Below are 17,041 nucleotides of genomic sequence, written 5' to 3'. Positions count from 1 at the left end.
GAGTGAGTATATGTTTTAACAAGACAGGGACTATGTAAGAATTTCCACTAAACTGAAGACTTTAGCTTAGCTCTCTGGTATCCTTTTTAAACATTTTTACCACCATAATTTACAGGCACAACCTAGTAAGAGGAGGCATTCAAGCAACAGTCTCATATCTCAGAGGATTCGGAGCAGAATGAAAATGCCAGACACACGATATTTCCCAATTGTCTCGTTTATTTTTATTTATTTTTTTCAACAAAATGTATACAATAAAAGTGAAAGCCTGGCATTTTGTGGATAAACATAACATGCTAATCATCAGTATGCTAAAACTTAAAAAGGAAAGTTATATACAGCATTTAATCAAAGTAGATACACCGATAGCAGAATGTATTATTTGCAATTAAGTTACATTACATCTAAATCAACCCTTAGGTTGGTATCCAGCACCGAGAGGAAACAATTACAATAGAGAAATGAATATCCCCCCCCCCCCCCCCCCCATAACACACATTCATTGGGCATTTCTTAAGTCATCTCAGGAACATCGCTTGCCTCGGTCTCCCACTTCTCCAAAAAGTCCTGCAGGTTCAAGTTGAAAGTATCAATACCTTTACCAGACAGATGAACCCCGTCTGGCCTGTACAGGCCTGCATCTGAGCCACACGTGATGTTTTCATGGGTCAGGGCGGTGCCACCTAGCTCAGCGATGATGGTGTGAACTCTTCTGTTGATGGCGGCCCTAACATTGTCCACTGCTTCGCTGTCCTCCGTTTGCCTCCAGGACATCCGGGGCAAGATGTCAGACCAGACTAACAGGCATTGTGGGAAAATGCTCCTCATGGAGGTCAGGTCTTTCTTCACAGACAACATAAGGGCATCAGGGCTGTGGGTTCCCAGATCGTTCCCACCCAGGTGCAGGATGACCACGTCCGGTTTGGGCCACTTGATCTTCAGCTGGTCTAAATGGGGCAGCAGCTGGGCCCACGTCATGCCCTGTGTGCCCTTCCACCACAACCGCACACTGCTGGGGTCCATGCCCAACTGCATGCCAATCTCAGGCGACTTGGCCCTCATCTCTGCCCAATATATAAGCGAGTGGCCACAGATCCACACGTTCCTAGGCTCAGTTTTGGCAAAGGTAACTTTGGGAACTTTTCCTGTAAAAACGCAATAATGAGACAGTGTACATGTATGGGTTAGCTTCACAGGGGCTCTGCTAGGTTGACGTTACTGCGAGGATTGACCTCTACTCCAGCTCTTGGGACTTTCTTCCACCTGGCCCAGAACTGATGGAGCTGACACTCAATACTATGTCCTCCTGCAGTTAGTTAACTTAGTCTAGTGCTATAACAGAACTCTCCTAATGAACTGAGGTATGAGAAATATTTGACACTAAAGACACCTTATACACTAACTGACCTAGCTTGATCTTGTTCGTGTAGTACTTCCTGACCACACCCTCATTATGCAGGCCCTAGCTAGTAGTCAGATTGACAGCAGTGACAATGTCGATCCCTGTTTTGGAGTGAAAACTACACTAACAAGTCCCCCATTCAGGTACAATTCTCCCTAGCAGTAGAGATACCCTAATCAAGAAACTTACAGTAATTCTAAAATTGTCAAAAAGTCCTAACACTATTGCGGCCTTCCTACAGCTCCCCTAATCCCTGTTTCTGTACTACATAAACAATAATGCAATTCAACAGCTGAATACCTATTGATGCAAACTCTGCTAAAATACTTACCTTTAGCTGTTGGAGAAAACATTACATGTTAAAGCTAGCTAACATTAATATGTCTTTAGAGCAACTCCAGTCCAGATTAAAGGAACATGGGAGTCTGTCGGTCTATTGTTTCTGTTATTATTAGTTTGTCTGTGCAAAAGCACTTGAAGACCACCATGTTCATAAATTGTATTGCATGCACAGTGGACAATAAATACACTTTTTTTATATATATATATTTCTTTGTGAGCATAAACCGAGCATGGGCACTTCCCTACTAGGACATACTTGCATTACACAATTTTAAGACAAGCACCAAGCTGGTAAATTGTTACAGGGCCAGGGCTTTCAAAGCAAATATATAGGAACACTAAAAACATTTTCTAAACTTTCTGAGCGAGACCAAGCCCTAACACAAGAATAAAAACAGAATATTTACATCTAGGAAAATATCAATGCTAAAGCTATCTAAGATATCCCTTAAACCGGATTACCTATGGCTGGAATAACAGCAAGTAAAACCTACATTAAACCTGTCTAAGTGAAGACTCAAACCTATCAGTGTTCCCTCCATAGCTGGCTCTTGACACCTATGGTACCACCTCATCCTATACTTTCATTTGTGTTTAGTGCCTAGTATCTAAAGCTCCAGACTTGTTCTGGCATCACCTAATCTTAACCTAGGCTACAATTTGTGGCTGGCCATATTGCCACATTTCCACCTTACTCTAAGGGTTATCTGGTACCTGCTGTGTTCTTCCTAGTGTCACGAGTATCGTTCTTCCTCTCCTGATTCTTCAGTCTCATCCGCATGTTAAACTGCTCCAGCTACAAAACAGTGACAAATGGAGACACACACACACTGTCTTTCCAATGTAAATACAGTCAACTCCTAAATGAAGCAGATTGGGACTGACTTGCCAGCGTGCACTAAAACCAGAACATTAAGTTATCAGAAGCAATTGAATAGAATTGGGACTACAAGTATTCTGTACACACTGCACTTTTCCCAAGTGCACTTATCAGGAATTTACAATTTCACACAATATACCTACCCAAAAAGCTTTAAATAGGCCTATACTGTAATTCAAATGTAAACAACACCAAGGACTTAAGGTGTCATACACAAATGTAACACAATCAGACACGTAAAATGTTTTCTAATTTCTACACATGGAATGAAAAAAACACAACATACCCTTTTCTTCTGTTTGGCCTTGATATCGTCTTCCGTCACTGGTGGACTCTGAGTCTCTGGTGTTTGAGGGGGAGGAGAGAGCTGTCCAGATGCAGAATCGGGACTTTGTGTTTTGATCTGGAGAGGTATGGTGATATTTTGTCTTGGCGAATCCTGCTGTGCACCAGACCCACTTTTGACTGTTTCAATTACCTTGAGGCATCTAGACCGGTTGGTGACTTGGAGGATTTGACTAAAGGCATCCCTTGTAGGATTCGATATAGTCACTTGATTCAATATATCCACTTGTTGTGTGAACTGAGTCTTTGCAAACAGTATCATGGGGGCACTAGGCTGCCCATAATAAGTGGAGGGCAAGGCGGTGAGTAGGTCAGGGGATTGTGCCACAGGTGATGTAAAAGTATACACCCCAGCTTCTTGTTGACCAGCTGGAACATCAGGTATGTTTGTCATGGACGGGACCGGGGAAATCTGTTGGGGGGGACCTGAGGAACCGGGCGGCAGTGATGAGAGATAGTTGGTACTACAACCCTTGCTAGGCCAACTCTTAGGCGCGATGGGTTGTGTCTTCTCAGGGCAGTTCCACTGTGTGGTGGAATAGGAGGTGCCAGGCTGTGAGGAGGGGGTGGGGGGCGAGACGCTCACTGTCCTGGTGAGGCTCTGCATCTGCCTGGCCTTCTCTAAGGCCGCCTCCTCTTCCGGGTCAAGGAACCCTCCATATTCCGAGGTGTATTGGGGGCTGAGGTACACCTCCTGCTGGGAAGACCTGGACAGCGAGGCTGACAGGAGGCGTTTGGAATCAGAGGAGTCGGTGGTGCGGCTCCGATGCCGATCTCCCCGCCTAGATGAGTGCTTCGTCTCTCTCTCTGAGGAATCGGATGAGTGTTTGGATGACTTTGTCCCGTAGAGGCGCTCCTGGGTCCTGTCTGCCAGCTTGGTGACCTCCGAGGTGTCCAGGTTCAGGCCGATGGCCTGGAGCAGGCTCTTGATCTTGTCGAAGTGCTGCGTCTTGTCCTGACTCTCCTGCTCCCTGGTCTCCTCCACCGGTGCTCTGGCTGAGCTGGACCTCCTGTTATCCCTGTACCTGTCTGACCGCCCAGGTTTCTCATAGCGCTCCTTCTCAGCCGCTGCAGGGGCTTTATCCCCATAGAGGAAGTCCTCCTCTTCTTCCACACGTTCAGGTTCTCTCAATAGCTGGCTGTGGGACATAATTCCGAGAAAGCCACCAACATCCTGGATTGCTCTCTCGTGAGGCAGCAGCCAGTCTTCGTTTCTGGGGTCGTTATAGTCGTCTGAGGTCTTCACTTGCTCCCTGACAAAGCCCCTGCGTGGGCACTCTGGCTCCTCCTCTGTACAGGGCTCATCCCTGTACTGATCTCCATCCCCACGGTCATGCGACTCGCAATAACGCTTTTGAGGTATTGAACTATATTCCTGAATACCAGCAATCTCCTCTCGAGACTCCTTGACCACAGTGGACAGCAGACCGGCATCCACACCTTTGTTGAGGGTGTTGAGGAAACGGGCGAGCTGGGTGTTCAGGTTCGGGTTATTTTCCTGAGACTCTCGAATGGGAGGTCGATTTGAAGAATGAGGGTCAAGAGGTGTTTGGCAAACTGGAGAAGGTTGCGACGGGTGCTGTCTAGAAGTCTGCTGATACGAATCATACTTGGCAGATAAGTTGGGAACAGGATGCCCAGCAAGTGAACGTTCATAACAGGACTCCTGACTGGATGTTTGGGTGTAGGGTGGTTGGGCAGAGTGTGGTTTATAGGGCGTCTCAACGTCATAACCGTATTGTTCCACAAGCCTTTGATCAAGAGGTTGAGCTTTAGGGGGTTCAGTCTGCAGAGAATAAACAAAAAATTAATAGTTGCACTTTTTCCCCCCATTTCATACAAATGATTTGATTTGACAAATTGCTCATCATGCTGATGATTGAATGTTTATTTTACCGATATATGATAACTATAAAAAGCACTGGCACCCCATGGAATGTAATCAGCTCTTAAAAATTATTGAGAGAGAACAAACGATTATCTACATGATTGAGAAGTTTAAAAATGACAACTGACCTGAATTGGGAAAAGTGGCCCTGTGACATGGTCTGAGCGCTTCTTCAGAATGGACTTGGGTTTGATGTCAGTGGGTGGTTTAGGTTGTGTAGGAAGCTCTGGCATTCCGTGATTGTAGTCAAAGCAGGTCTTCTCCATAGGCTTCACTTTTGGAAAGAAATGGGGAACTCCACCATGTTGCTCCAAGGCAACCATGGCTCTCTTGCGGTATATCAACTCATTGAGCTCCTCTAGTTCTCTCTTCTTTTTTTCCAGCTCATCGTTTATTCTATCTGGAGGTTTACTTCCTGAGCTTGAACCATTCTTGGAGCTCCTCTGACTGCTTCCATCTCGCTCCTTGCTGCGGCTCCTTTTGGAGGAAGTCCTCTCTTTGCTGCTGCTCCTGTGTTTGGAATATTTTCTCTCCAGACTGTGGCTTCGTCTCCTGCTCCCACGGCTGCTCCTCTCCCTGCTCCGGCTCCTGCTGCGACTGCTCCTGTACCTGCTGCTACCACCCCGCTCTCTGCGCTCCCTGCTCGTGCTCCACCTTTTCTTCACCCGGCCAAACTGGTCTAGGCTGGGGCTCCTGCTTCGGCTCCTGCCATTGCGCCCGTATCTGCTGTTGGAGTCCTTGGCACCAGATCCAGAGCCAGCAGTTTTTGACCGTAGAGTTTTTACGACCGCTTTCATCTTATCTGACTCCCCCGAGGCAGGTTTGTCGTTGCTGGTGCACAAAAGAATGAGGGAAATGACTTTGCGGGTGGGGGTGGTTCTACTAAGCTAACATATGGAATTGTTTAAAGATGGTCATACCAAGGATAATTTAGCTATTTGATTTTGGGACCCAAGGGGTGCACGTTTTGGTTTTTGCACTAGCACTACACAGCTGATTCAAATAATTAAAGCATGATGACTAGTTGATTATTTGAATCAGCTGTGCAGTGCTAGGGCAAAAACCAAAACGTGCACCCCTTGGGGTCCACAGGACCGAGTTTGGGAAACACTGATTAACCCCTTATTTTAGGCACTAAAATAACTCCATATATACTTCCATTATTTTGTTTTACTTGTACCTGGCTACCTTCAGACTAGTCTTGTGAGCATCCTAGAGAAAAACAACCGACAAAAGTGTTCGTGAGAGACTCACCTTTCCACAGAGGGGTCATATTAGTGTGTAGCCCAAACGGTTCAGACAGAAGTTGGCAGATCGGATGTACTGATTTCAGACGAGTCCCGTGACGCTTGTGGGGGTCGTAGAGCATAACGGAGAACACCATCGTGTTTGTGAGAATCATCTTTCCATAGAGGGGTAATAATAGTTTGCGGGCCAAACTGTTCGGACGCTACAGACGTTTTCGTGAGAAGTCCAATTTTCGGGATGTCTCGTGGTCTGACAAACATCGCTCTAGCTCTGACACCTTTCACCGCAGATGCGGAAGGGAGACATCAACGGCTGCAGTGGATTGAGCTGCAGCCCACGCAAAAAAACTGATCTCTAGCTTAAACTGACGGATTTCGCTAAGGATCTTTTTATTATGCTAATTATATTTCCACAGGGCCGCGGACATCGACTCTAGGGGGTTAAATGTTTAAATTTCAGGGTACTTGTGGCTGTGCCAACAAATGATATCCAAAATCATCACACAATGATACTTTACCTTGACTTCATGTTGGAACCAACACTACTACTAATTACAATCAAACTCACGTGTGATCATCATCTTTGTTCTCTCCTTTGACACCTGTGCCCTTGATGAGGTATTTTGGGTCTCTCATCAGTTTGATGGTCATCTTCTTCTGTAATAGACAATAATAGGCAATAGACAGTTTAATACAACATACAGACAGCCACATGTCTAACCCTTAAGTGAATATGACATCCCCAAGCGCTAGCACCATTGATTAAAGTCACTGGCCTTTGTTCCATCATAAACCAACCTTTTCTTTTGCCGCCATGCCCCCTAGCTTGGGCACAGGGGTGAAGACACTGTCGATAAGGCGTTTGATCCTAATCGCTTGGTTTCCTCCTTCAGCGGTTTCAAGCTAGGAGAAAATGGAAAGAGTTAAAGAAAAACATATTAATAAAACAAAAATAATAACATTTTAAGGTCCAGTGCAGCCCTTTTTATCTCAACATTAATCAACTCTTGGTAACAATTATGTAACTTACTGTACCAATTCTGCTAAAATTGTTAAAAACAACAAAAATAGCTTTTTAGCAAAAATAACAATTTCTCAAGCAAGAATTTAGCAAGGACTGTCTGGTCTGAGGGGAGCAGGGAAGAGCACCAAAGCGGTGCATTAACCACAGTTATGACTGTGGCATGGGGATCAATCCACCAGAGCGGAGGGGACTAATGGGAGAGATATATAACCTAAAGACAAGCTGTTATTGTTAGAGGTTTCAAACTCTCTTTGTTATTGTCTATTAACTTATACCGCCTGGTGATGTCACCAGGCAAGCCAAAACTTCACCATTGCAAACCCTGCTGATTAGAAGGTCCTGTGGTGATTGTATTTTCAAATAACACGTTAGTTTAATCAGCTGTTGTACAAATATGATACAAAACACAGGGAAACAGAATTTTGACTGCACTGGGCCTTTAACTTCTTTGTCCTTCTTTCTAAAAGAATCAAGACTCAGAGGACAGTGATTCAATTGATCCATATGAGAGCAGCAGTGTGGGTTATATGGAACTGTAATCAGGAAACTGCGTGTTCCTAAAGTTGGAAAGAACTGGTTTCTCTAAATAGCGTGGCGCCAGGACAACAACCTCTCCCTCAACGTGAGCAAGACAAATTAGATGATCGTGGACTACAGGAAAAGGAGGGCCGAACAGGCCCCCATTAACATCGACGGGGCTGTAGTAGAGCAGGTCGAGAGTTTCAAGTTCCTTGGTGTCCACATCACCAACAAACTATCATGGTCCAAACACACCAAGACAGTGGTGAAGAGGGCACAACCACACCTTTTCCCCCTCAGGAGTCTGAAAAGATTTGGCTTGGGTCCCCAGATCCTCTAAAAGTTCTACAGCTGCACCATCGAGAGCATCCTAACCGGTTGCATCACCGCTTGGTATGGCAACTGCTTGGCATCCGACCTCAAGGCACTACAGAGGGTAGTGCGTACGGCCCAGTACATCACTTGGACCAAGCTTCCTGACATCCAGGACCTCTATACCAGGCGATGTCAGAGGAAGGACCTAAAAATTGTCAAAGACTCCAGTCACCCTAGTCATAGACTGTTCTCTCTGCTACCGCACGGCAAGCGGTACCGGAGCGCCAAGTCTAGGTCCAAAAGGCTCCTTAACAGCTTCTACCCCCTAGCCATAAGACTGCTGAACAATTAATCAAATGGCCACCCAGACTATTTGCATTGACCCCCCCCCCCCTTTGTTTTTACACTGCCGCTATTCGCTGTTTATCATCTATGCATTGTCACTTTACCCCTACCTACATGTACAAATGACCTAAACTAACCTGTACCCCTGCACATTGACTCGGTACCGGTACCCCCTGTATATAGCCTCGTTATTGTTATTTTATTGTGTTACTTTGTATTTTATTTTTTACTTTAGTTTATTTAGTCAATTTCTTGAACTGCATTGTTGGTTAAGGGCTTGTAAGTAAGCATTTCACGGTAAGGTCTACACCTTTTGTAATCGGGCGCATGTGACAAATAAAAATTGATTTGATTTGAAATAGCTAGTTGCATATACCATGCCTTCAGAAAGTATTCTCACCCCTTTACTTTTTCCACATTTTGTTGTGTTACAAGGGGCGGCAGGTAGCTTAGTGGGTAAGAGCGTTGTGCCAGTAACCGAAAGGTCGCTGGTTCTAATCCCCGAGCCGACTAGGTGAAAAATCTGTCGATGTGCCCTTGAGCAAGGCACTTAACCCTAATTGCTTCTGTAAGTCGCTCTGGATAAGAGCGTCTGCTAAATGACTAAAATGTAAATGTAAATGTAAAAAGGATTTAATTGTATTTTTATTTATTTTTTGATCTACACAAAATACTCTAATGTCAGAGTGGGAGAAAAAAATCAAACATTTGTAAAAGATCAATGAAAAATAAAACACTAATATACATTAGATATACAAAAGTATGTGGACACCCCTTCAAATTAGTGGATTCGGCTATTTCTGCCACACCCGTTGCTGACAGGTGTATAAAATCGAGCACACAGCCATGCAATCTCCATAGCCAAACATTGGCAGTAGAATGGCCTTACTGAAGAGCTCAGTAACTTTCAACGTGGCACCGTCATAAGATGCCACCTTTCCAACAATTCAGTTCATCAAATTTCTTCCCTGCTAGAGCTGCCCTGGTCAACTGTAAGTGCTGCTATTGTCAATTGCAACACTCACTACCGAGTTCCAAACTGCCTCTGGAAGCAATGTCAGCACGAGAACTGTTCGTCGGAGCTTCATGAAATGGGGTTCCATGGCCGAGCAGCCGCACACAAGCCTAAGATCACCATGCGCAATGTCAAGCGTTGGCTGGAGTGGTGTAAAGCTCGCCGCCTTTGGACTCTGGAGCAGTGGAAACGCGTTCTCTGGAGTGATGAATCACGTTTCACCATCTGGCAGTCCGACGGACGAATATGGGTTTGGCAGATGCCAGGAGAACGCTACCTACCCCAATACATAGTGCCAACTGTAAAGTTTGGTGGAGGAGGAATAATGGTCTGAGGCTGTTTTTCATGGTTTGGGCTAGGCCCCTTAGTTCCAGTGAAGGGAAATCTGAACGCTACAGCATACAATGACATTCTAGACGATTCTGTGCTTTGTGGCAACAGTTTGGCGAAGGCCCTTTCCTGTTTCAGCATGGCAATACCCCCATGCACAAAGCGAAGTCCATACAGAAATGTTTTGTCAAGATCGGTGTGGAAGAACTTGACTGGCCTGCAAAGAGCCCTGACCTCAACCCCATCAAACACCTTTGGGATGAATTGGAACGCCGACTGCGAGCCTGGCGTAATCGGCCAACATCAGTGCCCCGACCTCACTAATGCTCTTGTGGCTGAATGGATGCAAGTCCCCGCAGCAATGTTCCAACATCTAGTGGAAAGCCTTCCCAGAAAAGTGGAGGCTGTTATAGCAGCAAAGGGGGGACCAACTCCGTATTAATGCCCATGATTTTGAAATGAGATGTTCGACGAGCATGTAGTGTATCTTGATTAGATAAGTATTCAACCCCCTGAGTCAATACATGTTAGAATCACCTTTGGCAGCGATTACAGCTGTGAGTCTTTCTGGCTATGTCTCTAAGAGCGTTCCACACCTGGATTGTGCAACATTTGCCCATTTTTCTTTTCAAAATGGTTGTTGATCATTGCTAAATAACAACTTTCAGGTCTTGCCATAGATTTTCAAGCAGATTTAAGTCAAAACATCAACTCAGCCACTCAGGAACACTCAGTGTCGTCTTGGTAAAGAAGTCTTGTGTAGATTTGGCCTTGTGTTTTAGGTAATTGTCCTGCTGAAAGGTAAATTCACCTCCCAGTGTCTGGTGGAAAGCAGACTGAACCAGGTTTTGCCTGTGCTTAGCTCTATTCCAGGGTTTAATCCTGAAAAACTCCCCAGTCCTTAACGATTACAAGCATACCCATAACATGATGCAGCCACCACTATGCTTGAAAATATGGAGAGTGGTACTCAGTAATATGTTGTATTGGATTTGCCTCAAACATAACACTTTGTATTTAGGACAAAAAGTGAATTGTTTGCACCATTTTTTGCAGTATTACTTCAGTGTCTTGTTGCTAACAAGATGCATGTTTTAGAATATTTTTTATTCTGTACAGGCTTCCATCTTTTCGCTCAGTCAATTAGGTTAGTATTGTGGAGTATCGACAACGTTGTTGATCCATCCTCAGTTCTCCTGTCACAGCCATTAAACTCTATAACTGTTTTAAAGTCACCATTGGCCTCACGGTGAAATCCCTGAGCGGTTTCCTTCCTATCCGGCAACTGAGTCTTTTCTAGTGACTGGGTGTATTAATACACCATCAAAAGTGTAATTAATAACTTCACCATGCTCAAAGGGATATTCAATGTCTGCTTTATTTTTACCCATCTACCAATAGGTGCCCTTCTCTGCAAGGCATTGGAAAACATCCCTGGTCTTTGTGGTTGAATCTGTGTTTGAAATTCACTGCTCGACTGAAGGACCTTACAGATAATTGTATGTGTGGGGTACAGAGATGAAGTAGTCATTCAAAAATCATGTTAAACACTATTATTGCATACAGAATGAGTCCATGCAACTTATTATGTGACTTTTTAAGCACATTTTTACTCCTGAACTTATTTAGGCTTGCCATAACAAAGGGGTTGAATACTTATTGACTCAAGACATTTCAGCTTCTCATTTTTAATTCCTTTGTAAAATTTTCTAAAAACATTATTCCACTTTGACTTTATGGGGTATTGTGTGTAGGCCAGTGACAAAATATCTAAATTTAATACATTTTAAATTCAGGCTGCAACAAAACAAAATGTGGAAAAAGTCAAAGTCAAGGGGTGTGAATACTTTCTGAAGGCACTGTATACCAATTGATATTAACTTCGCCGTGCCAATCGGATCACAGCACCAGGGAGACTCACCGGAATTTCACTGAACTCCACCTTCTCTGAGATGTCCAGTTTCTTCTCCTCCATGACCTCAGTCAGATGGAAGAACAGCAGCTGGGGGCTCTGATGGCACTTAATGGTCCCAGACAGCTCCTCAGCTTGCACCACCACACCCTAGAGGGGAAAACACTTCACTTAGACATGCTGTGCAAATCCATTAAGGCATTTTTAAATAAAAATACCATTACATAAAACATCCCATCCTTCTTCAGTGTGTAAAGTTGTCATACTTCAAGTGGAAAAACCTAGCCAGCCTCAGACTTAACGGCATCCTGTACTGCATTCTAAAAGTGATCCTACGGTTCTGCGTTGCTCTGTTGACTCCTCAAACGTCTCGGAGAGAATCTCCACGTTGATGGCACGCTCCTCCTTGGTCACACGGTTGGTGGAGATGTTAAATTGAACCTTGTCTCCGTTAAACATGGTGGCTTCAGTCAGAATGTCAGCTGCTCCAAACGATAGCTGCTTCTGTGTGCCACCCACGAACGCCTCCAAAAGACCCTGCTCCTGGAAGGAAAAGGAGATAACACATTCTAAAATACATGATTTGACCGCCCAAACTTTTTCAACAAGAGCACATATAGTGGGGAGAACAAGTATTTGATACACTGCCGATTTTGCAGGTTTTCCTACTTACAAAGCATGTAGAGGTCTGTAATTTTTATCATAGGTACACTTCAACTGTGAGAGACGGAATCTAAAACAAAAATCCAGAAAATCACATTGTATGATTTTAAAGTAATTAATTTGCATTTTATTGTATGACATAAGTATTTGATACAGAAAGCAGAACTTAATATTTGGTACAGAAACCTTTGTTTGCAATTACAGAGATCATACGTTTCCTGTAGGTCTTGACCAGGTTTGCACACACTGCAGCAGGGATTTTGGCCCACTCCTCCATACAGACCTTCTCCAGATCCTTCAGGTTTCGGGGCTGTCGCTGGGCAATACGGACATTCAGCTCCCTCCAAAGATGTTCTATTGGGTTCAGGTCTGGAGACTGGCTAGGCCACTCCAGGACCTTGAGATGCTTCTTACGGAGCCACTCCTTAGTTGCTCTGGCTGTGTGTTTCGGGTCGTTGTCATGCTGGAAGACCCAGCCACGACCCATCTTCAATGCTCTTACTGAGGGAAGGAGGTTGTTGGCCAAGATCTCGCGATACATGGCCCCATCCATCCTCCCCTCAATACGGTGCAGTCGTCCTGTCCCCTTTGCAGAAAAGCATCCCCAAAGAATGATGTTTCCACCTCCATGCTTCACGGTTGGGATGGTGTTCTTGGGGTTGTACTCATCCTTCTTCTTCCTCCAAACACGGCGAGTGGAGTTTAGACCAAAAAGCTCTATTTTTGTCTCATCAGACCACATGACCTTCTCCCATTCCTCCTCTGGATCATCCAGATGGTCATTGGCAAACTTCAGACAGGCCTGGACATGCGCTGGCTTGAGCAGGGGGACCTTGCGTGCGCTGCAGGATTTTAATCCATGATGGCGTAGTGTGTTACTAATGGTTTTCTTTGAGACTGTGGTCCCAGCTCTCTTCAGGTCATTGACCAGGTCCTGCCGTGTAGTTCTGGGCTGATCCCTCACCTTCCTCATGATCATTGATGCCCCACGAGGTGAGATCTTGCATGGAGCCCCAGACCGAGGGTGATTGACCGTCATCTTGAACTTCTTCCATTTTCTAATAATTGTGCCAACAGTTGTTGCCTCCTCACCAAGCTGCTTGCCTATTGTCCTGTAGCCCATCCCAGCCTTGTGCAGGTCTACAATTTTATCCCTGATGTCCTTACACAGCTCTCTGGTCTTGGCCATTGTGGAAAGCTTGGAGTCTGTTTGATTGAGTGTGTGGACAGGTGTCTTTTATACAGGTAACGAGTTCAAACAGGTGCAGTTAATACAGGTAACGAGTGGAGAACAGGAGGGCTTCTTAAAGAAAAACTAACAGGTCTGTGAGAGCTGGAATTCTTACTGGTTGGTAGGTGATCAAATACTTATGTCATGCAATAAAATGCAAATTAATTACTTAAAAATCATACAATGTGATTTTCTGGATTTTTGTTTTAGATTCCGTCTCTCACAGTTGAAGTGTTCCTATGATAAAAATTACAGACCTCTACATGCTTTGTAAGTAGGAAAACCTGCAAAATCAGCAGTGTATCAAATACTTGTTCTCCCCACTGTAACAATACTGTTTGATTTGTACTTTCAATCTTTCAGTACCACCCGTACCTGCTTCTTTTCAGAGACTTTGAGGACAGCCTTAATGACCGTTCCTGCATGCTGCGCAGTGCTAATGTCCTCAAACACCACAGTCCTCTGGAGCAGCACCTCCTCCACTGGGGCCACTGGCTTCCACTGGAGAGACACAGTAATAAGGACATTACTGGGTATGTCACAGATGAGAGTACTCCACTCTGAATGACAGGAGATTTTTCACCAGTTGGCACCTATCATATTTTGCACTGAACTGTGCCCCACCTTGTCTTTTCCTGCAGGGTCTTCAACTATCTTCTCCTTGGTTTCTTCCAGTGTCACCGAGCACTCTTTCAGCTTCCTTACTCGGATGGCCTTCTCCTTATCTTTGATCTAATGAAAACAAACAATGACATTATGTTAACATCAAATATATGAGTCAATCGACAAATAATTTCAACAACATTGCTATACTTAGAATCAAAACCTGTACATAGAGGGTCATAACATCACTCCCAGGTACAAACTGATCATTATTCAGTGTCAACAAACTCAATTTGCCACTGAATTATGTGGACGGGAAAGACACTATACTCACTGTGACAACTGTAAAGTCCACCTCATCCATAATGGTGAACTCAGTTAGACTCATGTTCTCTGTGGTTTCAAAGGGCAGGTTGTTCTGGTTCGCTGCCATGATGGTACCAGAACCACCCTTTAAGCTCTTTATAACACCCTGGTGGAGAGTACAAAAAATATATCAACAGCTAGCTACAGAAGGGATGGCCAACTCTGGTCCTAGAGAGCCGCCATGTGTGCAGTATTTTGTTCCAGCTCAGCTCCAACATACTTGATTTAAAGGGATTCTTTGGTACTTTTTAGCCAGTAGTTCTGAAAATAGCGCTTGAGCCAAAAGTGGTCCCCGAAAATTGCCTACTATGTGACATATGTGCACCACATCATTGCTCTCACGCTGCTGTGGGTGCATCATGTGCATCTTGCTAGCTGTCACTCATATGGCGAGGGGCTGAAGCTCATTGGTTGAACTCAAATTGCTAGGGGGCTGGCCCACGTGGGGGAAAATGTAGGGAAAATGGAACATAACAGCTTCCAGAAAAACAGTTGCTTTCAAACTAGGGATTTTGTGGCTAATTGAGGTAAGACAGTAATTCTACTCATAGATTATGAATGTATGAACTACACATTGACACATCCAGCCTAATGCGGGAGGTTTAGAAAATACTTAGTAGTCGCCAAATTACTGGAGCATGTCTTTAAATAATTGTGGTCTCAACTGAGGATCTTGAATAGATGATTATTTGACTCAGGTGTGGTCATACCGGGCTGGATAAAATGGCGTGCAGCTCTCCAGGACCAAAGTTTGTCAGAATTTGTAACCAAAATGAAGGTTTAAGAATATAGGTACGCCACTCAGACTTTAGACTCACCACCTCCCTCTTCTCGCCAGTGATCTTAAAAGTCTGTGGTGTCCGTGGCCGAATATTAGTGGCTCTAATTTTTTGGGTAACTATGTCGGTTAACAAGTTCAACGTCACATGGTCCCCTTGCAACAGAGTGATGGTGCAGTCCATCTCAGAGTAAAGCAGCGCTCTTGACTTGCCGTTGATGTTGGCCTCAATTTGGCCAGGTTTCGGCTTTGCACCAGGCTGTGTGGGGGCACATAATTCTGTTAATACCAACAAGGACATTTTTAAATGAGAAGCCAAATATTAGTCATAACAAGCCAAACATATAATCAAGTTAACTTACAATAAACAACAAACATAATAATATAATATAATAATATGCCATTTAGCAGACGCTTTTATCCAAAGCGAGTTACAGTCATGTGTGCATACATTTTTACGTATGGGTGGTCCCGGGGATCGAACCCACTACTCTGGCGTTACAAGCGCCATGCTCTACCAATTGAGCTACAGAGGACCATCTAGTTGTGGCACTGATTAGAACTTTAATAAAGTAATGAGTGCATATTTTTTTTCTGTGTGCTACAGAGTTCGGTCACCTGCTGCTCCAGGATAACATTGCAGACAAGACCTTCAATAATGGTGGAGTCAATCTCCTCAGTCCCCCCTGGAGGTACAGACACATCAGTGGCACACTCCCCAGCCTGGGTTTACAATACAAAGAGGGGAAAAAAAGTAGAAGCATTATTTAAAATACAATGAAAACCAATGGTTCATAAACTCCTGAAAATGTCTGTTAAACTATATCCAGTGAAAAGTTTCTAAAGTGACCCACCTTCTCCTTGTAGGCTGTAAAATGCACCCTGACCCCAGGTATCATGTTCTTGGGGACTCCCAGAAAAGCATCAAAAGTGAAGGAATATTTCTTGAGATCGTCTCTTTCGATGTAGCCATAAGTTGGCTGTGGAGGGGAGAGCAACATTTGAGAATGCAATGTGTACTAGTGGAGATGAAGAACCTTCCATTCAAACAGGATTCTCAGCTTTTGGACTTACCCCAATGAATGAGATGACCCCCTTAGATCTTCCAGGTGGAGGAGGCCTATGATTTATAAATGTTGAGAGGAACAAATATATGAGTCATGTATAAGCAGAACTTTCTAAACAGCTTATCTAATGTATGCAATCAAACACTAATCACAAATTGATGATGACATCCAAATTGTTGACATAATGATCATTACTTGTCATTGTAGCTCTTTTTCCCTGCTGCTTTTTTGTCCTTCTTTGAGTCTTTGGTCTTCAGTTCATCAGTCTGGGGTGGATCAGGCTGAGGGACCTCGGAGCCCCGGCAGAGTCCCCACACATCAGGCACTACAGTCGTCTCAGTATGAGGGGGGGCTGTTGTCGGGACGGGCTGTTGTCGGGAAGAGAAACGGAGCCTGTGAGAAGTTGAGGCTCAGCAGCACATACATTTAATTAAAATTGTATCATAGAGATGACAGGACAGAACAGACACAGTGGCACTTACCCACGATGGTGGAGGAACAGCATAAGGATTGGCCTAAAGGTGGCAGACTTGATGTTAGGGATTACTTTTTTCATTCATGAAGAACAAACTAATTGTTTTTGAGTGGCCATTTAACCGTGTCATGTTACTATAACACCAAAATACGTTTTTTACAAGTTCAACATTTAGAATTTACAACATGCATTAGGCACAACAAGTTGTCTTGATAAGATTACCTCGCTTTGCCAGGGTGGAGGAAAGACAGGGTTGTCCACCGGAGGCGGCACCATGGGCGGCATACCTGGGGG

At 44.4% G+C, this 17,041-nt stretch overlaps 1 protein-coding gene across 1 annotated transcript; it reads right to left on the bottom strand.

The window, feature by feature from the left end:
• Positions 1–204: 204 nt before the first annotated feature.
• Positions 205–16,635, bottom strand: LOC311110567 (uncharacterized protein). Its single transcript, XM_084153074.1, has 16 exons — positions 16,468–16,635; positions 16,280–16,325; positions 16,060–16,185; positions 15,824–15,928; positions 15,246–15,464; positions 14,396–14,533; positions 14,083–14,190; positions 13,834–13,959; positions 11,901–12,107; positions 11,574–11,714; positions 6,903–7,007; positions 6,673–6,761; positions 4,986–5,688; positions 2,911–4,755; positions 2,459–2,540; positions 205–1,145 (listed from the first exon to the last, which is right to left on the bottom strand). The coding sequence occupies exons 3-16, from the start codon at positions 16,102–16,104 to the stop codon at positions 514–516; spliced, it is 4,545 nt and encodes a 1,514-aa protein (XP_084009200.1). The 5' UTR covers positions 16,105–16,185; positions 16,280–16,325; positions 16,468–16,635; the 3' UTR covers positions 205–513.
• Between the last annotated feature and the right edge of the window lie 406 nt (positions 16,636–17,041).

Source organism: Coregonus lavaretus, assembly GCF_964263955.1.
Source record: "Coregonus lavaretus genome assembly, chromosome: 36".
Classification (NCBI taxonomy): domain Eukaryota; kingdom Metazoa; phylum Chordata; class Actinopteri; order Salmoniformes; family Salmonidae; genus Coregonus; species Coregonus lavaretus.
This window is presented reverse-complemented; position numbering and strand designations above follow the sequence as displayed.

Excerpts from the sequence above, each read along its gene's own strand:
- LOC311110567 (XM_084153074.1), bottom strand. The coding sequence starts at position 16,104 with ATGATACCTGGGGTCAGGGTGCATTTTACAGCCTACAAGGAGAAG. Across the intron at positions 14,191-14,395 it reads TGGACTTTACAGTTGTCACA|ATCAAAGATAAGGAGAAGGC; the intron begins GTGAGTATAGTG and ends TGTTTTCATTAG. Across the intron at positions 2,541-2,910 it reads AGGCCAAACAGAAGAAAAGG|CTGGAGCAGTTTAACATGCG; the intron begins GTATGTTGTGTT and ends ACTGTTTTGTAG.